Here is a 24,565-nt window from a genome sequence, read left to right as displayed (position 1 = left end):
CTAGCAATTTTGAACTCATACACTATGATTTGTGGACATCACCTATTGTTAGTGTTTCGGGTTTCAAATACTATTTGCTTATTTTGGATGATTGCTCCCACCACTTGTAGACATTTCCCTTGCGTCTCAAATCTGACACGTATTCCACACTCACTAATTTCTTTGCCTATGTGCGTACTCAGTTTGGTGCCACCATCAAGGCAGTTAGTGCGACAACGGCAAGGAGTTTGATAACTCCAGCGCCCGCACATTCTTCCTCACCAATGGCGTCCATCTTCACATGTCTTGCCCCTATACCTCCGCCCAAAATAGTAAAGATGAGCTTATGATTCGTATTATCAAAACTCGATCTGTCCGCTCGCTGTTGTTTCAGGCAAGCGCCCCCCTTCTTATTGGGTTGAAGCACTTCACACAGCAACTCACCTGCTGAATCTCCTACCCACCAAGACACTAGATATGTCTACACCCCATGCGGCCCTCTTCGGAAGACCACCCTCTTATGACCATCTCCGCGTTTTTGGTTGTAAGTGCTACCCCAACCTCTCATCCACCACACCGCACATGCTCACCCCTCGGTCAACCTTGTGCGTCTTTCTCGGGTTTTCCGCTCACCATAAGGAGTTTGATAACTCCAGCGCCCGCACATGCTCACAGCTGCCTTGACCTTGCCTCCAACAAAGTCATTATCTCTCATCATGTTGTGTTTGACGAGAGTGTGTTTCCATTTGCCGAGCGATCCCCGCTGCTGCTTCGGATGATTTTGATTTTTTGGACTCCTCTGACTATGTATCGGATCCTATAGTACTGCCACTGTCTCTACCTGTAGGTCCCTCTGGCGGTCGCGCCGGCTCGAGCCCTTAGCTCGCCGAGCGCGCCTTACTTCCTGTGGCACCGTCACCTTCCTCGACCGCGCCACCCGCACAACCACGTGCGACTGTGTCTTCTGGAGGTACAGCCCAGCCCCGCATGGCTGGCTCCGCGCCCTCCCATCCTCACCCTCGGCTACTGGAGCGTGCTCTGCGCAGCCGTGCATGGTAGCATTGCCTGGCTCCAGTGTCAACCCCGTGAAGCCATGCGCGGCCCCTTGGGTGCCCCCGGTGCAGAACATCCAGCACGTCTACACTCGGTGCGCTCCTCGTGTTCCACCAGGATTCGCACCTCTCCCTGCAGGTGCTGCTCCAGTCACCCCTGTGGTGAATCAGGCCCCCATGAAGACTCGGGCCAAGAGTGGGTTTTGGATGCCCCCATGCCCCATGAATCCGGGGCTCCTGGCGACCTAGCTCTCGCCCATTCCGAAGACCTTCCGCAGTGGTCTCGCCGATCCCAATTGGCGTGCTGCTATGGAGGATGAGTTCGCCGCCCTACTGTAGAATGGCACGTGGGACATCGTCCAACGCCCTCCCCGCGCTAACATTGTTTCTGGCAAGTGGATATTCAAGCATAAGTTCCATGAAGATGGCTCTCTTGAGAGGTACATGGCTCGTTGGTTCTCAGTGGTTTTTCGCAGCGTCCTGGAGTGGATTTTGATGAGATTTTCAGTCCAGTTGTGAAGCCTTCCACGGTCCGCACTGGCGCTTTCTCATCAGTGGCCAATTCATCAGCTGGATGTGAAGAATGATTTCCTCCATGAGACTGTCAGAAAACTGTTTACTGCGCACATCCAGCTGGTTTCGAGGATCAGACTCACCCGGATTTTTTTTGTCGGTTGAACAAGTCCTTATACGGTCTCAAGCAGGCCCCGCGTGCTTGGTACAGCCGCTTTACTGCTCATTTGCTCACCCCGGGGTTCGTGGAAGCCAAGTCTGATACTTCGCTGTTCATTCACCGCCGCGGCTCAGACACTGCTTATCTCCTTCTGTATGTGGATGACATTGTCCTCACCGCTTCGTATCATCACATCACTTCAGCATGAATTCGCTATGAAGGACTTAGGGGAACTTCATCACTTCCTAGGGATGGAGGTTCAACGCAGCAGCAGTGGCCTCTTCCGATCTCAGCGACAGTATATGCTTGACATCCTCAACCGCGCTAGGATGGCCGAGTGCAAGCCCATCTCCACTCTAGTTGACTGCAATCGGAAGTTGTCTGCGGATGGTGTTCCCCTTCAGGATGCGACAGACTTCCGGAGTCTGCCTTCATATGCACGACCCACGGGATCCCCATCTGGTTGCGTTGAAGCGGATCCTCTGATACATCTGGGGCACTCTTCACCTTGGATTGCTTCTGCGCCCGTCCTCGTCCTCGGAGCTAGTAGTCTACTCTGATGCAGACTGGGCCGGCTGTCCTGACACATGCAATTCCACCTCGGGCTATGTTGTGTTCCTCGGTGACAACCTGGTCTTCCAAACGGCAGAATACCGTCTCCCGGTCCAGCACAGAGGCCGAGTATCGTGCTATTGCTAACGCCGTCGCAAAGGTGTGTTGGATGTGTCAGTTTCTGCAGGAGCTCCACGCTCCTCTTCGGCTTACAGTCTTGGTCTACTGCGATAACATTAGCACAGTATACATGTCTTCCAACCCTATCCAACATCAGCGTACCAAGCACATCGAGATTGACCTTCACTTCGTCCGTGAGTGGGTCGCCTGTGGTGATGTTCGTGTTCTTCATGTGCCGACCACGTCACAGTACGCCGACATCTTCACCAAGAGACTTCCTTCGCCAGTCTTTAGTGAGTTCATGTCCAGCCTGAACGTTTGCGGTGCTGCCGATCAGACTGCGGAGGTGTGTTAGAAGATTGTATATCTTGTGCTTGGCTTGGCCCACAGGCCATGGGTGCCTAGCCGAACCAGCATTCCTGGCTGTGTTGCGCCGGCCCCAAGGATAGGATTAGATAGCTATCAAGTTTAGTAAGCAAGGTCTTCCTGATTGGCGTTGTTTCCATAAGCCCAGGGCCACCTTTGCCTATATATATACATCCCTTGTGTGCTATCAATACATTGTCAATTCCTGCCCTATTCCTCTTTCAGTTTTGAAGGCGCGAAATGGATATATGGACGTTGAAAGACACACCAAAGCCATAGACCCATAGTGAAAGTTGATAAGACATTTACCTACAATATAACATATACATGGCTTGACTTGTGACCTCTTGGCCAATAGCTTTTCCATGACCAAACAAAATCTTGCCATAGGAAACTGTACACGGAGGGATAAGATTCAATTCATCTTGATATCGAGGTCGCAGGGCATACAAATTACTGCATCATGTAAATGAACACTACACTTTATCATCAGTCATGCACAGACAAGTTGGAGGCAAAGTCTAGATAGTCCTAGTTTCTACCAGATATACATCCTCGTCGATAAACAGCATCACAGCTGACATCACAAGCCTGTTAAATTCATGAAGAAAATGTCAACTATTAGATTATGCAACATAGCATTCTTAGTGTTCTAAGATACCGTTAAGCTGGTAGAGAATTAGATGCTTGATCATAATCTGAAAAAAGTAATAATATATGGAAATAATCAATCTCCCAAAGTGCCAATATCACAATGCAACAGGCCACAACCAGTATTAAGATAGGTAAATGTAAGTCACATCAACAATAATGAATATATTTACAGATTTCAACTATTGCTAGTGACCACTCGGAAGTTTAAAAACATGGTGTAAAGACAACCTTGTATTTGGGTTTCCTAATACTAACAATCACTACCAACAGGAATTTGAAATTCATTATATTTTCTGGTGAGGAAACTCAAGGTAACCTACATACAAACATTGTATAGAAACTTTTGTCCTATAACATGGAAGAGCCAGTATGAGGATGGCTATATATAAGGATTCGATAATGATCCAGGTGTTTTTTAATAGCTGAGGGGCAGAGTTAGCACTAGCAAATAAATGCATATTGTACTACACTTCAGCAAAATATATTAACTAAAAGAATAACTTAAAAGCCAAACCTGTAAATAGTAATAATAAATAGGCAGAAGTAGAAGGCAAGCTTGATCATCCTGTACTTCTTCTCGCCATTTAATTGTCTAAAAATTTCAGTGACATCTACCAGATGTTTCCGAGCCATGAACCTGGTTAGAAATATAATCATATGATTCTGGTTTATTATCATAACACGACAAAAAATTAACATGAAGGCACAAGAAACAAATACGAACTTAAAATTTACAGATTATGTTTGTTATATAGGCAAACATTAAAGGGAATATGCAAACACAAACATTGTTTAGCTTTACAAAAAGCTTATTACACAAACTAATAATAATCATTTAGACATTACCGCTTGGCCAAAACTAAATTAGAAAAACCTCAGACATCCCACTAAGATAAGAACACGAATTATGATCTGAACTAGCCCCAATGCCAAAGGAGAACTAAACCAAAGTCTCAATGAAGAAAAAAGAATTCAAAATGGACTAAAAATTCGAACTGAGATACTCCTGATAATCTATTTCAGCCATGAAAGACCAACAATTGGATGACCTACAAGGCTACAACCCTGCATAGCTGTCATGGCTGTTAAATTACGTAAAGAGGGGGAAGGGGGGTGTAGGAGAGAATAATGGATGTATTCCTCCAAACCCTAGAAGGGTGGGTATATATAGTTCCTATATATGGGCCTCTAGATGGGCCTCTATACATGGGCTCACATATACACCAACACCCCCAGCAGTCTGAACTACCGGCGCAGCGGTGTTTAAGACTGGACAAGAAAAAAGTACAAAGAGCAAATATCCCCCCGCAGCCACAACTAGTCACCTGCTACGTTGAGGCTGGAGCGAAACTCCGAGAAGGTCGAGGAGGGTAGTCCCTTGGTGAAGATGTCGGCAAACTGGGAGGTGGTCGGGACATTGAGTACCCGAACATCGCCGACGGAGACCCTGTCGCGCACGAAGTGCAAGTTGATCTCCACGTGCTTCATCCGCTGATGCTGAACGGGGTTGGTGGAGAGGTACACGGCGCTGACGTTGTCGCAGTAGACGAGCGTGCTCTTGGCGAGCGGGCTGTGGAGCTCCGTCAAGAGCTGTCGGAGCCAGGACGCCTCCGCCACACCGTTAGCGACAGCCCGGTACTCCGCCTCGGCACTGGAGCGGGAGACAACCGGCTGCCGCTTGGACGACCAGGAGACAAGGTTGCCGCCCAGAAAGACGGCGTAGCCGGAAGTGGAGCGGCGAGTGTCCGGGCAGCCAGCCCAGTCAGCGTCGGTGTAGACCACCAGCTCAGAGGTGGGAGAGCGGTGAAGAACCAAGTCGAACCCAACAGTGCCACGGACGTAGCGGAGGAGACGCTTCAGTGCAGCAAAATGAGACTTCCGGAGATTATGCATGTGAAGACAGACCTGCTGAACGGCATAGGTGAGATCCGGCCGGGTGAAGGTGAGGTACTACAAGGCACCGGCGAGGCTCCAGTAGCTAGTAGGATCAGCCACGGGATCACCCAGATCAGCAGATAGTTTCGCCTGAGTATCGACAAGAGTGGAGCATGGCTTGCAATCAGTCATCCCAGCCCGCTCCAGAATATCGAGTGCATACTGCCGCTGGTGAAGGAACAAGCCAAACGGGCGAGGCTTAACAGTGACGCCCAAGAAGTGGTGGAGCTGACCAAGATCCTTCATAACAATCTCTTGCTGCAGAGAGGAGATAATGCGCTCAAGCAACTGCTGACTGGAGGCTGTGAGCACAATATCATCGACATAGAGCAACAGGTAGGCAGTCTCATCCCCATGGCGGTAGATGAAGAGAGACATGTCAGACTTGGCCTCGGTGAACCCCAATGTCAGCAAGAACGTGACGAACCGAGAATACCAAACCCGAGGAATCTGCTTCAGACCATAGAGAAACTTGTTGAGCCGGCAGACCATATCCGGACGACTCGAGTCCACAAATCCCGCTGGCTGAGAGCAGTAGACAGTCTCTGACAGAGTGTCATGAAGAAACGCATTCTTCACATCCAGCTGGTGCACTGGCCAAGAGCGAGAGAGCGCAAACGAGAGGACCGTACGCACCGTAGCGGGCTTCACCACTGGACTGAAGGTCTCATCGTAGTCCACACCAGGCCGCTGGATGAAACCCGGAGAACCCAGCGAGCCTTGTAGCGCTCCAGTGTGCCGTCAGCCCAACGCTTATGCGTCCAGATCCACTTGCCAGTCACCACATTGCAACTAAACGGACGCGGCACGAGGTCCCACGTCTGGTTGGCAAGAAGAGCCGCGTACTCCTCTTCCATCGCGCGACGCCAGTGAGGATCCGCCAAGATGTCGCAGACAGAGGAGGGTACCGGAGAGACCCGCGGCTCTCCCTCGGTAGCGGAGACAGTCGTGGCCTGAGACGCCATCCGCCGAGTCACCATGGGATGGATATGCCGAGGATCCCGATGGATGACTGGCGGGTGGTACACCGCCGGCTCGGCTCAAGAGCGAGTCGGCGGAGGCGGCGGCGGCGACGGCTCCAGTGTAGGCGCCGTAGGAGCCTCCGGAGCCGGAGACGGCGCCGGTGTCGTCGCCGAACGACGCCGGTACACCTGCACCGGCTGAGCGTACCGCGCAGATGTAGGGAGAGGCATCGGGGCCGCGCGTGGCGCAGCAGAAGACACCAGGTCCGCGCGCGGGACGACCGGAGGTCCGGTGGCCGCGCGTGGCGCGACCGCGGGCACCGGGGCCGCGCTCGGCGCAGCAGGTATCACCGGAAGCGGCGTCGGTGCGTCGGGAAATCCTGCAGGGAAAGGACAGACAGGTAACGGTGGCTGAACCACCGGGTCAGTCGGAAACAGAGACTCCAGCTCAGGGTCAGGAGAAGGTGTGGAGGAGGTGGAGTAGGGGAAATCCGACTCGTCAAAGACGTGTCGGGAGATCAAGACGCGGCGAGAGGTGATGTCAAAGCATCGGTACCCCTTGTGGTCAGGGGAGTACCCAAGGAACACACAGCGAGTCGAGCGGGGCGCCAGCTTGTGAGAAATAGTGGCGGAGGTGTTAGGGTAACACGCACACCCGAAGACCCGAAGGTGGTTGTAGCGAGGAGGGGTACCGAAAAGAGCGTGGTGTGGAGTGGGAGCAGGACAAGCAGTGGACGGAAGACGATTATGCAAGTAGGTGGCGGTGTGGAGTGGGAGCAGGACAAGCAGTGGACGGAAGATCCAGAGGGGGAGTCTGGTGAGAGGACGAAGCGCCGTGCTCGGGAAGGGGGGTGGGGGGGTACAAGGAAGTAGTGGTTCTCCGCGGCGACCCGACGAGTGAGAGCGTCGGCCGTGGAGCGCTCGCGCTCCCAAGCGAGGGCAGCCGCACGGACCCGCTCCTGAGCCGCCGCAGCCTCGGACTTGGCGGCGAGGAGGGCCGCGGCAAGAGCAGCGTCGGCCGTAGCAGCGTCGGCGGCGGTCTTCTGCCCGCGGAAGGCGGCGGCGGCAAACAGCGCATCCAGCACGGCCATGGGCGTCGCGGGCGCGGGCAGAGATGCTGCGGGAGCGGCCACGGGTGCCGCGGGCGCGGGAAGAGTCGCCACGGGCGGCGTGGGCGCAGCGCCGAGGGCAGCGGCGGCGGCGGCCTCGGGCCAGGGCGCTCCAGGGGGCGCGGCGCCGGCCAGAGAGCCAGGGGCGCGGCGGCGGGCAGCCTGGGCAGGGCTGCGGCCACGGGCGGCGCTCCAGGGGGCGCGGTTGCGGACGGCCTCGGCGGCCAAGGCGCCAGGGGTGCGGCAGACGCCAGGGGCGCAGCCAGGGCAGGGCCACCGGCGACGGCGCCTGAAGCAGAGGAGATCCACGCGGCGGCGTCGCCCGAAGCAGAGGAAGAGATGGCCGACGGCGTGGGCGCGCTTCAGCTTGGGCCGTCGCCCCTGGCTGGGCCGGTACTGGGCGGCTGGCCCGCGTAGCAGCGCTGGCTGCCCACCCCGAGCACGAGTGCACGCGCTGCAGACTACAGCTGGCCGCCGGCGCTGGCGTTGGCCAAGGGAAGTGCCAGCGGCAGCCCGGGGCCAGCGCCCCCGTGGTGGCGGCGTCCGCAGCGGCGGCCGGCGCTGGCGCAAGGACGTCCAGGGCGGCGGCCGGGGCACGCCAGAGGCCACGAGGGCCAGCGCCCGCAGCGCCAGGCCCAGGCCCAGCAGATCCAGCAGCAGGGGAGCGCCAGGCCAAGGGGCCTGCGCCCGATCCAGCAGCAGGGGAGAATGGAGGGAAGGAGGAGAGGGGAGGGAAGGAGAGGGCCGGCGGCCGGCCGGCCATGGAGGCGGCGGCGGCGCCTGATGAGGGAGGAGAGGAGAGAGAGACTATGATACCATGTAGGAGAGAATAATAGATGTATTCCTCCAAACCCTAGAAGGGTGGGTATATATAGTTTCTATACATGGGCCTCTATACACGGGCTCACATATACACCAACAGGAGGATTTTCTATCCACATGTAAGAATTGAAAATGGAGAGATTTCCTTTATTCGATGGATTAAAATCAGTTGTTTCACCCATACTAGAATTCTGCTACACTATATCCGTACCTTAACAAGAACATACTAAGATCCACTTTCATTAATCATCATTGTTAAGGTTAACTATATGTGGAATCAGTGATACATGCCACTTGCTGAATAATTGCCACAAAAATATCATCAGATGGCATCTTCGGAGTTAATGTAGTCATATTGCAGCAATAATGAAAAGTTACCTAGCTAAAAATTTTTGGTATTGAGGCTACAAATCTGGGCAGGTATAACACTATAATAGGTGCACTACCTTCTCGACTCTTAACACCTATAACAACATTTTCAGATAAGGTAATGCTGCAAGGGCAGAAAAAACGGATGGCCCAGAACAAGAGGAAAACTACAAATTCTCATATTAGATAAAAGTATAATACCATCATCTCTAAATCCTATAATTGATTATATTCTTACTTAGCTGTTACATGAAGTTTCTAGATAGTTTCAAAGTGTTATTTCCATGTATAAAAAACAATCAAGAGGTGAATCCAGCCATGTACTGCATATAGTATCTAATGATGAAAGAAATATGCTAAAATAACATAAAGACTGAAAGAAAGTAACACGTACAGTTTCACATGGTAGTAAGTTACAGGTGCCATGACTAGAAAGGGGAACCAATGTAGCGTCAAGAGGAAAGAAGCACACAGGGCTGCTTGAAGTAAGTATTCTATAAGGACCACCGCATTGATGCGAGATGATGAATCATATGGGTTGATATAGTCATACTCCAAATCAGACAAACAGATAAGCTGGTATAAAAGTAGAGAGCAAAATCAGTGGAATAAATCAACAATATTGGACAAGCTATTAAGAAGGCAGGCTGATTGGTGCATAAATTACTGCATAAACTTAAGATCAATCAACCACATTAGTCATTTATTGATGTGGTGAGCCTAAAGTATCACTGATCAATAATGTTGAATTTGAGCTTTAGAGACTACAGCAATGACAATGCAAAGTGCCACCGAGTACCAGGCTGGTTTCACACCAACTAAAGGAGTATACTCATGGCATGTGTGATTACATCCACCAAGTTCTAGCAGCCAGCACTAACATTCCAAACAGAACAATAAGAAGCTTCAAGTACTGCAGTAGCAACATGTGTTTAACAAGATACAAAAGCCTTAGCCTTACAGTCGAAAATTTACCATATCAAAGCATATAAACATAGAAATGGTTATATCTAACACAAGAAAATTGGAACATTCTAGACAAAAATATTGGGCGCTTCTCTACAGAGGTGATTTTTCTTCGCGATTTAATAAAAGAACATAGTTGTCAGAAATCCCCGAGGACTAAAAAATGATTTTTTTCTGGCAGACTTCATCCCGTCCCCATCCTCGAAGGATGAATGGCACTACAAGAACAGCACCGTTGACTAAACCCGGCATCAAATTCCGTGAAATCCCCACGAACTACGGGCAGCTTTATCCCGAAACTGGGCAGAAGTTGGCCGGTTCCCCGCAAGATTTGGACTGGATTCGCCGACAAAGCGTGAACCTTTAAGAGATGCAAAGGGGGTAATCGTCGGGCTTGCCTGGTACGCGGTGAGGCCGATGAGGACCATGACGGAGGCGAAGGAGAAAAGCCACATGATGAGCTCCACAGACATGGCTGCCGCACGGGACGAGTAATCCTCTGCTTCGTCAGCTCGGGAGCAGTCGATCCAAGAAAGCTGGCGCCCCCGCCGCCCCCTCTGCTTCTTGGTGGCGCTCCGAAGGGGAAGGGCCCTAGACCAGCCCGGTTGCTCCGTGCCCCGCGCGGTCACAATGGGCGCGGTGGCCGCCGGAAGCGGGAGAGGCGGGGCGGCGGCGCGGCGGGGAGAGGAGCAGGTGGGTCGCGGCTGGGTACTTGCGTGCGAGGAGTCGGTTAGAGGGTACAGACTGAAGGTGTCTGCCATTCGAAGGCAATGGAAGGAAAATTCCCCTGCTGCTGCTGACTTCACAAACCCATTAATGTTGGCCTTTGAGCCTCTATCCTGTTAATTTGTTTCTAGAACAGAAATAGTTGTTGCAAGAGTTATTTTTAAATTCGATCGTTAGATCTTTCTTTCTTTTTTTACTGCAATTGCACTACAACATCTTATTTTTAAATTCGATTGTTACATTTTACGCCGACTGTTAATAAATCGTTATTGCCACATTGTCGATTCATCTCACTTACCTATCCTCTCCAGGATCTTTGTAGGAGGTACTAGCTAACATACGGCAGGCCCTAATTTAGGCATGGCCGTTCTGTTTCGTGAAAGGTTGCAATATACGGCAAGACAAGTTTCCTCTTATAGCAAAAAAAAAAAAAAAAAAAAAAAAAAAAAAACTGGTGCTACTTCATTCCCCGCACATGGTGGCAGATAGTACTTATTTTTCTGTTAGAATAATCTGACAGCTCTTGGCCTGAAATGCCACGGCTTCTTCACAGGCCCTATTTAGTTCTCAAAAAATTCAATACAGTATCTGTCGCATCGAATTTTCACACACATATATAGAGCATTAAATGCAGTTAAAAAATAACTAATTATATAATCTAACTGATTAGCACGAAATGAATCTTTTTAGCCTAATTAATTCATGATTGGATATTATTTATCAAGTAACAATAAAATGTACTACGATACCAAAATCTAAACTTTTTCATCAATTAAATAGACCCTGAAAAAGCAAAACAGCCAGCTTCTGAACACTGTTGCTTGCTTGACGAAGATGACGGCACACATATTGAACACTAAACAAAGACCTTGTTTAGCTGCCTTTAAAATTTTAAAACTTTACAAGATTTTCCATCACATCAAATCTTTCAATGCATGCATGAAGTATTAAATGTAGCTAAATAAAATAACTAATTATACAGTTTGTCTATAATTTGCGAGACGAATCTTTTGAGCCTAATTAACCCGTGATGGGATAATAATTACCAAATATAAACGAAAGTGTTACAATACTTTACACCTAAAAGTTTACGCATCTAAACAAGGCAAAACAACAAAATTGCACAGATAATACGGCAAGGTCCTGTTGAGTTTCCAAAAAAAATTCTACAGTACCTATCACATCGAATTTTTAGACACATGTATGGAGCATTAAATGCAGTTGAAAAAATAACTAATTGCACAGTATAACTGTTTCATACGAGATGAATTAATTAATTATACCTAATTAGTCCATAATTGGATATTAATTGTCAAATAACAACGAAATGTGACACAGTACCAAAACCCAAATTTTTTCGCGAACTAAACACAGCCAAATATGTCAAATCTTAAAACCAATACATTAGTACAGAGTGTGTATAGTGCAGCGTGGGGCATGCCCCAGACCATACTAGTCTTTTGACTGTTTATAACGAAAATAAAACATTCTAGATTCAATTTGCCAGGCAAAGTGGACAACATCAGAACATAATTTGGGACCAATCAGGCCCCATTTTGGAGGTGGGCGTTGTACCCACAAAACACACCAGTAGATAATACATAGGGTATCTGCTTCAGTCCTTGGTGCCCACATGCATGTGCGTGTTGCTCACCCGTGAAGTTGCATCTTATCCTTGCTTTGCCAGCTACAGAGATTCAGAAAGGTGACGTCTTCTTTTTTGCTCTACTACAGACAAGAGGCAGGAGCAATCGAAAAGAAGATCAACAAACCCATAAAGAAATTTTAAAAAATATCAAGAACAGTGAACCTCATACTAATGGCAAGGCAGGTAGGATCAAAGAGTTTCAAACCAAAACAAACTAATAAGCATTGTCCACTAATATTGGAGTTATGTTCCATATGACCTAAGCTACCAGGTCTAATGTTTCGATCTTTGTTCCATGAGAGAAATTAGAGGCTTTTCTACAAGCTCCTCATTGGCAGTGTCAAGGAATTACTTCCTGTACTATACACACCAATTGCTGGTGAGGCTAGCCAACAGTATGGTTCCATATTTAGTCACATCAGGGTCTTTATATTATCAGCTTGAAGGATAAGTAAGTTGGCAATGTGTCCATGTTCACAAGTATTTTACTTGGCTGTGCAGGCGAATGATACTTGAGGTGCTTGAGGTACTTCTTGGCTGGTCGGAGGAGTAGTGCAAATAAGTCTAATAGTCTATACACTGGAGAGTTAAGAGGCTGAGATCAAACTGGTAAGGAAGATTCTAACATATAAACCAATATTTACTGGTGAAAATATGTTAGGCAAATGGTACACTACTGCGAACTGGTCAAGAAGTATGTAGCTTGGATAGCTAATTGTCGTCCTTGTTTCTGTTCTCTTTGGCCGTTGAGTTTGACATTGCTGCATGCACCAATCTGTTTACCAGTCTATTATTACTACAGTATCACTGGCTTGACTTATTTGAGATGTTCCTGAATTAAGCTATTTTGAGACCTGTTGGGTCCTTCAGAATGAAGGTATAAACATGATTCTCTGTCAATATCAATGCTTCTCTGCCCTTCATTTTTTATGGAATACTTTTACATGGTCCTTTCTTGGCCCTTAAATTACTTGAAAGTTTTTTAACTCATTGCATCTTTTCTCTACTGCAGCTGCCTGCGTGCTTTTGCACCATTCATCTAGAAGAATAGAAATTGTTGTGCCGCGGACGGCGAGTACCATTTGATACAAAAACAAGAAGAATAGAAATTGTGATGTTGTGCTTGCCTAAAAAACCCCACCATGAATCGGTGACCAGAGCTATGTTCTATATTTGTTTCTAAAAATATTTTTTTGATCTATTTATTTTTCTCTTAAACAGTTGCAAATTTGTCTCAGATGTTTAGGCGTATTTTTCTTGTCTTGGTCAGGGGCAACCCAGTTGGCTCACACATTGGGTCTCCATTCACGCTCATCTTTCTTGCGTCAGGGCCAATACTGAACCGCTTCTCTCTGACAAGGTATCTTACCTGTCCAATACTGGCTCTTGTTGCAGATTACTTTCTTGCCTGAAACAATATTGTGGTAGCCATCAGGCAGAGATTGGAACCTGCATTGATTGGATAATTCTAGCCTCAAATACTTACTGTTGATGATATCAGAACCCGAGCTCGATATTCTGTTATACTCAATTGTTAGGCATTATTTGACAAAAAGGCTCTCTTTCTGAATTGGTGACATTTAGGTAGTTTTAACAAAGTACTACATCAGTTCGTTATCTAAAAGATGATTTCTCCACTACTACAACTTGGAGCTGTAGAAGTAAGCTATTCTTCCATCTTTATTCTGTACTGTATTTAGTGAGCCTGAGATCGTAACCATTTTCAGTTTAGAAATAAAAGGGCGTACCCAGTGCTGTAGGCTTCCCGCACTGTGCGGGGTCTGGGGAAGGGTTGTCTTTAAGCCCCAAGCCTTACCCACACAAATGTGCAGAGGCTGGGGCTCGAACCCGGGACCTTCCGGTTACAGACGGTAGGCTCTACCGCTGCACCAGGCCCGCCCTTCATTTTCAGTTTAGAAATGGTTCAAATTATTTATACATGGTATGAGTCTCTGTACTATTACCCAAAATAGGCCATAGAAACTAGAGATCAGCCATGAGCCATGAGCAGTATGGTAGAGCACTTGGATTTGCATTTAGGAAATAATGTTCTTTATTTGCTGCAGTATCTTTTACCTTTCAATTTAAAGCTTTGACTCACACTGTATCTGAACTGGTAGTATCATAGCCATCTTAATGAAGTATAGAAGGAAAATTTGCTCTTACACCTTGTCCTTTGATTTGATGCAGTAACTGTGCTATGAATTTATTGTTTTATCCTTGCATTGGTAGTGTCTAGGATTTCAGTAGCACTTATTTTGCAACAATAGTGATGAATAGCTCGGATTAAACTAGGGAGAACAACATACTCCTATCACTTATCATTCCCATCAATTTGGTGAAACTTCTGATGTTATTTTTCAATCTTTGGAACTGTTATAAAACCTCTTGGGTAAGCCTGTTGGAGTTAGGAGCAAAGAAGAGTACCTCTACGACTGCTGCACTCTTTTGGTGAAGCTGATAGGCAGATTGCATCACATGACGGTTGGAGTCACACAACACTTATATATTGATCCAATAGGAAATCGCTCCAGCTCACTTGTCTGGTTGTTCTCCTTTTGTTCTGCCTTGGACCGTAGTTTGTTTTTACCACCATTCTATATATTGATTGCTCTGCTGGTAGTCCAGTGTACATGATTTGTTTTGGTGCTTTCTGCACACCATGATATTCATCTCCATCTTAATGCTTGGTTTTCATTTGCAATTTCCAGTTTGCACCATGATTATAAATTCTCAGACAATTGTACTTTTTCCTCTCTTGCAATTGACATATGCAAATGTCCATAAATATACTCACTAGGTTTTCCATCTGCAGGACCTCTGTATCTTGCCATGCTCATGGAACACGCAAAGAACAATCTCCTCTGCCCTATCCAAGTTGCTTGCTGCTGATGCAGGAATGGAGCTTTGGGAGGAGATGACATGAGGTTGGTGGTATGTGTGTGCTCCATGTTGTGAAAATAACTGTGTTCATTTGAGTCTTAGTGCTGATCTTAAATGGCCATCAATTTGTTTGTTAACATCGAGTAGCAGTTGCAAGCTTGCGTTTTGTATTATTTAATTAAAGAAATGCAGTTCTATCAAACTACTAAGAATCTAGAGCAGATTTCCAAATTGTATAGGTTCTTGATGTTTTCCCTTTTAAAATAGTGATGTAACTTCTTGCATTACCACTTAATCTTTGATGAATCATACATACTACATATAAGAGGACCAGATGAAGGCAAGTAGGCTGAGTCACATGCTATTTGTAGTGTTTTTTTGTTCTCCTGATGATTTCGATACTTGTGGGAGCTTTTTAATCTCATTTTTCGGTCAAACAAGATGCCAGAAGAATGGAGGAGAAGTATATTAGTACCTATCTTCAAAAACAAGGGCGATGTTCAAAGTTGTACTAACTACCGTGGGATTAAGCTGATGAGCCATACGATGAAGCTTTGGGAGAGGGTTATCGAGCATCGCCTAAGAAGAGTGACAAGTGTGACCCAAAACCAATTTGGGTTCATGCCTGGAAGGTCAACCATGGAGGTGATTTTCTTAATACGACAATTGATGGAGAGATATAGGGAGCAGAAGAAGGACTTGCACATGGTCTTCATTGACCTTGAGAAGGCATATGACAAAGTACCGAGAAATGTCATGTGGTGGGCCTTGGTGAAGCACAAAGTCCCAACTAAGTACATTACCCTCATTAAGGATATGTACAAGGATGCGACGACGTTTGTCCGGACATGTGATGACAACACCACTGACTTTCCTTTTAACATAGGCCTACACCAGGGGTCAGCATTGAGCCCTTATTTATTTGCTTTAGTGATGGATGAGGTCACAAGGGATATACAAGGTGAGATCCCTTGGTGTATACTCTTTGCTGATGATGTGGTGCTAGTTGACGAGAGTAGGGCAGGGGTTAATAGGAAGTTAGAGATGTGGAGACGCACGTTAGAGTCGAAAGGGTTCAGACTTAGTAGGACCAAGACCGAGTACATGATGTGCGATTTCAGCGCGACTAGGCATGAGGGGGGGAGACGTTAGTCTAGATGGGCAAGTGGTGGTCCAGAAGGATACTTTTTGGTATTTAGGATCTGTGCTACAAAAGGATGGCGACATTGATGAAGATGTTAGGCATAGAATTTCAGCTGGCTGGTTGAAATGGCGGCAAGCTTCTGGCATCCTTTGTGACAAGAGGGTGCCACAAAAGCTAAAAGGCAAATTCTATAGGACGGCAATTTGTCCGGTGATATTATACGGTGCTGAATGTTGGCCTACAAAAAGTCGACATGTCCAGCAACTGAGTGTAGCAGAGATGCGGATGTTGCGGTGGTTTTGCGGGCACACAAGGAGGGATAGAGTCCGGAACGAAGTTATTCGGGATAGGGTCGGGGTGGCACCAATTGGGGAGAAACTTACCCAGCATCGGCTGAGATGGTTTGGACATGTCCAACGAAGGCCTCCTGAGGCGCCGGTGCGTAATGGGGTTCTTGAGGGGGTTGATAATGTAAAAGGGGGTAGAGGTAGACCTAAACTGACGTGGGATGAGTCGGTTAAGAGAGACCTTAAGGATTGGAATGTCTCTAAAGAGATAGCTTTGGATAGGAGCGCTTGGAGACTAGCTATCAATGTGCCTGAACCTTGAACTTATTTCTTTCGGATTTCATCTCTAGCCTACCCAACATGCTTGGGAAAAAAAACTATGTTGTTGTTGTTGGGAGCTTTAGAGGCGGGAAGATAAAAAAAGTCTGCTTTAAAGAATTTGGTGGTAATGGAACATGAATCATTGAATACATTTATCATCTGCATTTCCATTTTATTTGTTGATTCAAGAATGCCCTCAGAACATTAATTTTAGTTTCGTGTCCTGGTACAGTCATAGTTTGTGTGTTTTAATCCCTGTGTGTTAGCAGAAAAACTGAATTCATGCTCTGGTCAATTACAGATATTTACATGGTGTAGCTTTTGGTCATTGTCCAAGACTCCAAGTATAGTCATGAAGAAATATTAGAACGAAACAGCAGATAAATGCTTTGATTCCATAATTTTCTACTTTCAACTATCCGTAGATAAAATGATCAAATTCAAATTTACATGTAACGCATTAAAATATGTTTACATGATTAATTGTGTTTAATTTCAGTATCACTCTGAGTCCACTAATTAATTCTTCAACTGATTCTTTTTTTTCCATTAGGGACACAGTTGAATGAACTAGAGAATTGGATCCAAAGGAAGTGTTAGAGCAACTGCCAGCATTGCAACAGCTATTATACCGGCTTGTTGGATGTCTGGTGATTATCTCTTGTATCTTTTGGTTATTAGGTCTACAAGCTCCTCCCTATTTGTTTCCATTTGGTTATACTGACATGTAAAATGGAATGGCACATTTTTTTTCTTGCAAAAAAATGTTGACATGAATGTGTCGTCTGACTGATTGGTTGTCCTCTGCAAAGTAAGACTCAACAAACCTTTCTATTGACATGAAGTAAGCTCTATGAGTGACTTCATGGCATGGTCAACGTGCTCAATGAAATGCATAATGGGAGCTGCTAATCGTGGGAATTAATTAATGCAATATTTAGGGAAAATCAATGTGATGGGATAAATTGATTAACAAATAAATAATATAAGAAAATAAAATCAAATTATAGTAATAATAAGAAAATCGAATTAAGTTTTTCATTTACTGAATAATCTTAGTATGTGTGGTCTGTTTACTAGATGTTTAGAAAATGCGTACTTACAACACATATATTTATTATAAATATAAATTTATTGTTTACTTATTTTTATTTAAAGAAAATATAGATTCTTATTTGCTAAGTTTTTTAAACATGTGCTTGCTAATATTGCACCCAATGAAAGGTGGTTAACAACAACAAAGAATTATTATTAAATGTTTTATTTTTAGGCTAAATTGTTACCGTGTATCTAGCCCTGCTAATGGGTTGGAACCCGCACCATACCCAACCCCACCCAAAATTAACATATTTAGATACCCAACCCCACCCAACCCAATTAGTTAATTTCTCAACTCTAACCAACCCGCCCCATTATAAGCGGGTAACCCATAAAAACCCATGGGTTCTACTATGTAGAGGAATTTAGTGGTTCTACACTTAATGTGGGAACCACATATATGTCTAGCCACACTACTTTGCACAGAGTAGCTGCCAGTCGTACTGAGTCATCTCCAACAAATTTCAGTCAATTTCGATAAAATTTTATAGTGTGAACGCGAGATTTTAATTCTAGGGTCCGAGTCTTGATGTGGAGCCCACGTGTAGTTCTAGCCACGCTGCTTTGCACAGAGTAGCTGCCAGTCGTACTGAGTCATCTCCAACAAATTTCAGTCAATTTCGATAAAATTTTATAGTGTGAACGCGAGATTTTAATTCTAGGGTCCGGCTCTTGATGTGGAGCCCACGTGTAGTTCTAGCCACGCTGCTTTGCACAGAGTAGCTGCCAGTCGTACTGAGTCATCTCCAACAAATTTCAGTCAATTTCGATAAAATTTTATAGTGTGAACGCGAGGTTTTAATTCTAGGGTCCGGCTCTAAATGTGGAGCCCACATGTAGTTCTAGTCACGCTGCTTTGCACAGAGTAGCTGCCAGTCGTACTGAATCATCTCCAACAAATTTCAGTCAATTTCGATAAAATTTTATAGTGTGAACGCGAGGTTTTAATTCCAGGGTCCGGCTCTTCATGTGGGGCCCACAGGTAGTTCTAGCCACACTGCTTTGCACAAAATAGCTGCCAGTCGTACTGAGTCATCTCCAACAAAATTCAGTCAATTTCGATAAAATTTTCTGATATAAACACGTGGTTTTAATTTCAGAGTCCAGCTCTCACGTGGGACCCACATTTATATATAGTTATACTATTTTGTAAAAAGTATTCATTTCAACCCACCCCAACCCGCCTCAACCCGCATTTATATAGAACCCGCCCCGACCCACCCCATTAACTAATACAACCCATTTTAAATCATCCAAACACACTCCATTTCAAAACCCACCCCATAAAACCCATTTCAACCCAACCCATTAGCAGGCCTACGTGTATCACTTTTCTTCAGAAATGATAAACGGTATATGCACCAACCCATGGGCTCCACTAAAGCATTAAAGTTTATTTTTTATAATCATCTTGCTCTCTTTATTAAGCAGACCTTGGATCAGCACAATGCCTAGGAGATCTGGGTCCCGACTAACTCTTGTGTGCAATGATTACAATCTCTAGGAACAGCTGAAAAGGTTATATGAACAAAATGTAGTCCTAATACGCTGTGTGCTTCAATGAAGATGGCTCCTCCAGGCGCCTGATTGTAGACATTGTTGCGTAGAGCCGAGATCAGATTCATTGACTCATTTTCAATGATTACACGAGATATTCCTCTATTTGTCGAGATATCTTCTTTTTAGTATGTGGTCCCACAAAATTGAGGCACATGCTTTATTTGTTCTTTTGTAGTGTAGGCACATCCACCTTATGTTTCTTTAGGTTTGTTTTTTTCGCACTCCTTTTAAGATAGCAAGAGATTATGCTCTTCTCATGTGGAACTGCTGCCCAAGTCAAGCTTGGATGATGAAGTCTGTTTAATGCAGACATGGAGCTTTCATGTTGCGAGTAGTCATGAGTTTGGATATTTCTGTTACGCCAAATTAAGTTGTCTGGGCACATGGTCGCATTATAGACTTTGGTTTATTTACCAATTCAACAATTTTGCATTATACCATTTACATTTTGAATATTGTTTTAAATATATATTTTTAAAATATTTGTTGCAATTAAAATTTAGTGTAAGTATTTTTTTCACAACATTGTTTTTCTAACACGCGGTGCACACTACTAGTTGTGATAGGGAGGGATAATATCTAGTATTAGTGCCGAAGTTAGAAGTAAATCGTTGCCGTGTCTTTTGATGATTTTCAGCCACCTGATAATAGGAAGCTCAGATGTTCAAATACGATGCAACCGTGCATAGGCCATAGGTGCTCAGACCAACGAAAAAGACTGCCAGTGTTCCAGATAAATTTTACTCGAAAATGAAAATACTGCAGCCGGACGTGGGACAAACTGGTGCTAGTGGGCTTTTTGGCCCAAGCCGGACCGGACCTCGTTGTGGGCTGCTGCCCATGTCCACAAGCAGACCCTCGCCGCCGCCCCCGCCGCCTCCGCCGGCGGCGGCGATTTGTGAATGTCTCTCGCGGAGGAGGAAGGGGATCCGCCGCCGCCACAGCCTTCAATGCGAGCGCCGCCTGCAGCCGCTCGCCGTCCGCGGCAGCACCTCTGGTACGCGCGTTCCACGCCGGATCCCCTTCTTCTTCCTCTTCCTCCTCCTCCTCCTCCTCCTTCTCTAACCCCACTTCTCCTTCGTTCACAAGGTGGCGATGGCGATGGCCGGCGATGTCCGGCGGCTCCGCATCGAAGAAGAGGAAGGCCCGGAGGACGCGGAGGCCGGACCCGGACCCGACGGCGCCGCTCACCGACGACCTGCTCATCGAGATCCTCGCGCTCGCGCCGTACCGGTCCCTCCGCCGCTGCCTGTGCGTCTGCCAGCGCCGTACCGCTCCCCCCAGACCCTCGCCGGCGTCATCTACCTCTTACCCTTCGACCCCGACGCTGTGGTCCTCAAAGAACATTAATGTCTTATGACATGGATAGCCAGAAAGTGTCTACCATCCGTAATCTTGGACGATACAGTGAAATTGAGCATTTTCTTCCATATGTTCCCTTGCTTTCAAAATCATTGCCAGATTGTGGGAACCAGTAATCTGACTCTCAGCACAGCTCAACCTTTGCCGATGGTTCTGATCATATGGTAGTATGTTCTTCAGTTGTAGAAGCAGCAGCAGCAGCTACTAGTCCTGCACATCTTTCTGATGTTGTTATACTTTTGGTTAGTGCATGAGTACACTCATCTGCCCTCACTTTGTATGGGGCTAGCTGCTTCAGTTTAACTCATGTGATGCTATAGTAAATATGGGCTAATCATGGAATAATTAGGACTAATAGATTCTACTCGTCATATAGCCCTGACTTGCTCAAAGTTTCCAATTAGCCCATATTTAGTCCACTTAATTGGAGTCCAAACATAGAGATAAATTTTAGCTCTAGGGATCCAAACGTCCCCTTAGTAATTATATGTGTATGAGGTGGCACTCGCAAACAATTTTTAGTACTTGACTACTATATGATATGCATGCTCTCCAGCTTGCCTTTTTCCCTTCTTGGTACTCTGTCTTGGGTGAGTCATTATGCACTCAAATATAATTCCTCCTCCGTTTTTGTTTCTCTAGTTTTTGAGCATTGTGGTACTCCGAACTCCGTCTTGAATATTTTTATCTCCTTGGCTATGCTAGTGGATGTTTTACTGGTGTAGGATTTTATGTTTCTTTGCTGAAATGATATAATACTTCTGAAGAATAGCTTATTTTATTTTATATATCTCTGTTAGTTATATTCTATTACTTGCTGTCAAGTATATGTATAGAATATAGTACACACAACTTAACCCAAGTTGTGCCCATTTGGGCTAGATGAAATATCTGATATTCACCTCTTTATTAAGGGATGACTTCTCAATGTAAGGAGTTTGATGATAGATGTTTTTACTATTTTATAAAACATACTAGATAGCACTGTAGAATATGTGGCCGACTGGCCAGTACCCATTATCTCTTTCTATTTTTCTTTTGGTGAGGTATCAACCAATTGTTCTCTCTACTACACTCTTCATCAGTAGTCTTTGTAATAACTCAGTTGCGTTATGTAAATTAGCATTTTTGTAATGTGGGAGTGTCAAAATCACTCTCTTAAACTAATATCCTCAGTCAACTTTTACTCAAAATCTAATTATTGTTCTTTCGTGAGGAAAAGAATAGGAAAGTCTGAAAATTGAGAATTTTGTATCACCTGCAATTGCTAAGTAGAGGAGAATGCTTTATCCTTTTTTTTCTTAGTATCAAACTCACTTTGATGTGTGGAATAGGTCACCTGGACACTTTAAAGTGTGTGACATGGGTTTTACTTGTTTATTAGTTTGGTGGCCAGATTGGATAAAAGCGCATATTATATGAGAACTGCTAGTTAGAAAACGATGGTTAATGTGTGCTTCCGAATTTGCTCTGTTTCGATTTATGACAGCAGCAGAAAATCTTCTATATGTCGTGGCATGTGAATGCAGAGATAATTTTCTTTTTGCGTGCTTTTGTACTTTTTTTTATAATCACTTGCCTTTGTACCTGAAGATAAAACATCTCAGTAAAATCAATCTCAGTCTCTCTTTTTTTTTTAAAAAAAAAACAATCTCAGTAGCTTCTGGCCCAAACGACCGAAACGCTCCTCCCTACAGTCCAGTAAAAGGCCCAAACCTCCTGCGGCCGTCGCCACCAGCAGCAGCACCTATTATTCGGGTGCTGTTTATTTGCTGAAAGGATCTATACTGCTGAAGAATAGATTATCTTTATTTTTCTATCACTTGTTAGTTATATTCTATTATTTGCGCTGTCAAGTATCTGGAGAACGTAGTACAAAGAAATTTAATACCCAAGTTGTGCCCATTCACTACTGCAAAAAAAAGACTTTTAAGGGTAGGTAAAAAAACGTATTTTTAGGGGTGTGTTGCGCTATGACCCGCCCCTACAAATTTATGTCCAAAAAATAAAAAAGGTTCCCAAAAAAAATCAAAAATAGCAAAATAAAAAAGAAAAATATTCTAGCCAACCAACCATCACCACTAGCCCTATAGTGTCAAGCTATAATTTTTTTGATGAAATATACACACACTTGCATTACTTGGGATTCGATCGGCTTACTTCAAGGTTTGTGTGTACCTTCGTTACCATCACAGCTAAGTAAAATATAGGACGCTGTGTCTTTTTTGCTAACTTAGTATATAGGACGCGATAGGAATTTCAGCATTTGTTGAAAGTGCAAAACGGTTTGTTGGTTTGCTAGGACCTTTCATCGCTGATGTATGTAGTGTTTCTTGGCTGAGATTATTTTACTAGGTGACATCTATCTTCAATAAAAAACCAGCCGCACCTGCAGGTATCTTTTGAGCTGTAACGTAACAATAGAACTCAATTCGCCCATATGAGTTGTGATCCATGTGGAAACTCCAATGTGATCCTATAGTATATACTGTGATCCTCCATCTATAGTGTCCAAACAAGACACATTCTGCATAATATATACAACAGTATTATCGAGTGTAACAACAATTAATCGAATTAGGCTTGCTTTAATTCCTCCGAACATTATTATCGTCTCATTGCACACGTCCGTCCTGCTTTGTTTGATTCTCCGAACATTCTTGTAATTAGCTAGCCTCTGTGATTTATTTAATTATTACAACTTCTCCTGCTGCTACTTCCCCATGTCTATATATTGCAACTAAGCTTCTCTTCGATCGATCACTCATTCAGCCATCTGCTCTCTTGCTCATTCCTAGCTCCAACGTACTACCTTGCAGCAAAAAGCTAAGCATCAAATGGCGCCGTCACCAAGGAATAATCTCTCTGCCACCACCGCTGTGATCTTCCTTCTACTCGTCGTCATTATGACCGCCGGTCAGTATACACATGTACTAGATGTACAAGCTCATAAAAACCACGAGCTTGTTGCCGTGTCTTTTTGCTTAATAATTCTCTTGGTTATTTAACTACGGGATTATTCTTGTGCATCATGCATGGATGCAGAGATGGGGTCGGTTGGGGCAGACACCTGCAGGCACCTGAGCGGCAACTATCATGGGCTGTGCGACACCTCCTACACCCCCTGCGAAGACACATGCAAAGCCGAAAGCAAAGACAACACTGGCGGCGCTTGCTTCGACTCCCCGCCTCGTTGCTACTGCTTCACCAACTGCTAGATCCATCCCATCCCTGCTCGGCCTCCCATCCATGTAATAGCAAAATATAAATAAAATTGTTGGAACTGTGGACCCAACATCTTACATATGTAACCACATACTGCTCCATAATAACCACAAATTAAACACTCCCGGTGATGGCGTGGGTTTTGTACTCTCTTTAATTTCCTTTCCATCGTAATAAAAGCTTGGGAGACATTACAATCGAGTCATTTTGCCCATGTTTTTGTTAGTATTGTTTCTTCTTTATCTCATAAAATATGATGCTAACTGTTATAACTTGTCCGGCGGTATGTATACGGTTAGATAATTTTCTTTTCTTTGATTAATAACAGTCAGTAGTTTTATTTTGTTATCTAACAACTATCCACGTCTACTATATTCTCAAAGATAATATAAAGTAAATATGCAACCTCAATTACCGGACTATGCCATCATATATGAAAGATAATATAGTGGAATATTTTCCATATATTAATTGCTACTCCAACTCTTTCACAACCCCAACTGAAGGGAACAACCGAACATGTTTATTTACATCCCATACTTTTCCCCAACACCATCTCTCCATCCGACGGCAACTCCTTCTCCATTCCCATGCAGCTCCACCCCCTGGTTCGTGCACTGCTGCTAGCTATCGCCGCTCCTTTGCTGCCCTACACACCCTCGCGCTGCTCGCCGCGCCTAAGGATCACCAATTTGCATCCCTACTTCGCGTCCGCCTTTCGCTGCAGGTTGTAGCATGCAGCTCCGTGGCTG

At 45.3% G+C, this 24,565-nt stretch overlaps 1 protein-coding gene and 2 long non-coding RNA genes across 5 annotated transcripts; 2 read left to right on the top strand and 1 right to left on the bottom strand.

The window, feature by feature from the left end:
• Positions 1-3,052: 3,052 nt before the first annotated feature.
• On the bottom strand, positions 3,053-10,352 carry LOC120699582 (protein cornichon homolog 1-like). The gene is made up of 4 exons (XM_039983583.1): positions 9,958-10,352; positions 8,988-9,169; positions 3,911-4,033; positions 3,053-3,333 (listed from the first exon to the last, which is right to left on the bottom strand). Exons 1-4 carry the CDS (start codon positions 10,318-10,320, stop codon positions 3,264-3,266), a joined length of 738 nt encoding a protein of 245 aa, XP_039839517.1. The 5' UTR covers positions 10,321-10,352; the 3' UTR covers positions 3,053-3,263.
• A 1,820-nt stretch (positions 10,353-12,172) lies between these two features.
• LOC120699581 lies at positions 12,173-15,215 on the top strand. Of its 3 annotated transcripts, none has more exons than XR_005685506.1 (4): positions 12,173-12,810; positions 12,946-13,293; positions 13,518-13,594; positions 14,749-15,215. It is a non-coding gene; the product is annotated as an uncharacterized LOC120699581 (long non-coding RNA). The 3 variants fall into 3 exon arrangements; XR_005685505.1 differs by having other exon boundaries at positions 12,185-12,312; positions 12,435-13,293; XR_005685504.1 differs by having other exon boundaries at positions 12,173-13,293.
• A 4,829-nt stretch (positions 15,216-20,044) lies between these two features.
• Positions 20,045-24,014, top strand: LOC120699580. Its single transcript, XR_005685503.1, has 3 exons — positions 20,045-20,223; positions 20,316-23,504; positions 23,634-24,014. It is a non-coding gene; the product is annotated as an uncharacterized LOC120699580 (long non-coding RNA).
• Positions 24,015-24,565: the final 551 nt, after the last annotated feature.

The sequence above is a fragment of the Panicum virgatum genome, chromosome 3K (genome assembly GCF_016808335.1).
Source record: "Panicum virgatum strain AP13 chromosome 3K, P.virgatum_v5, whole genome shotgun sequence".
Classification (NCBI taxonomy): domain Eukaryota; kingdom Viridiplantae; phylum Streptophyta; class Magnoliopsida; order Poales; family Poaceae; genus Panicum; species Panicum virgatum.
The sequence above is the reverse complement of the archived record's forward strand: the minus strand, read 5'-3'. Positions and strand labels throughout refer to the sequence as shown.

Excerpts from the sequence above, each read along its gene's own strand:
- LOC120699582 (XM_039983583.1), bottom strand. The coding sequence starts at position 10,320 with ATGGCAGACACCTTCAGTCTGTACCCTCTAACCGACTCCTCGCACGCA. Across the intron at positions 9,170-9,957 it reads TCGGCCTCACCGCGTACCAG|CTTATCTGTTTGTCTGATTT; the intron begins GCAAGCCCGACG and ends CTTTTATACCAG. Across the intron at positions 4,034-8,987 it reads ACTTACTACCATGTGAAACT|GTTCATGGCTCGGAAACATC; the intron begins GTACGTGTTACT and ends ATTTCTAACCAG.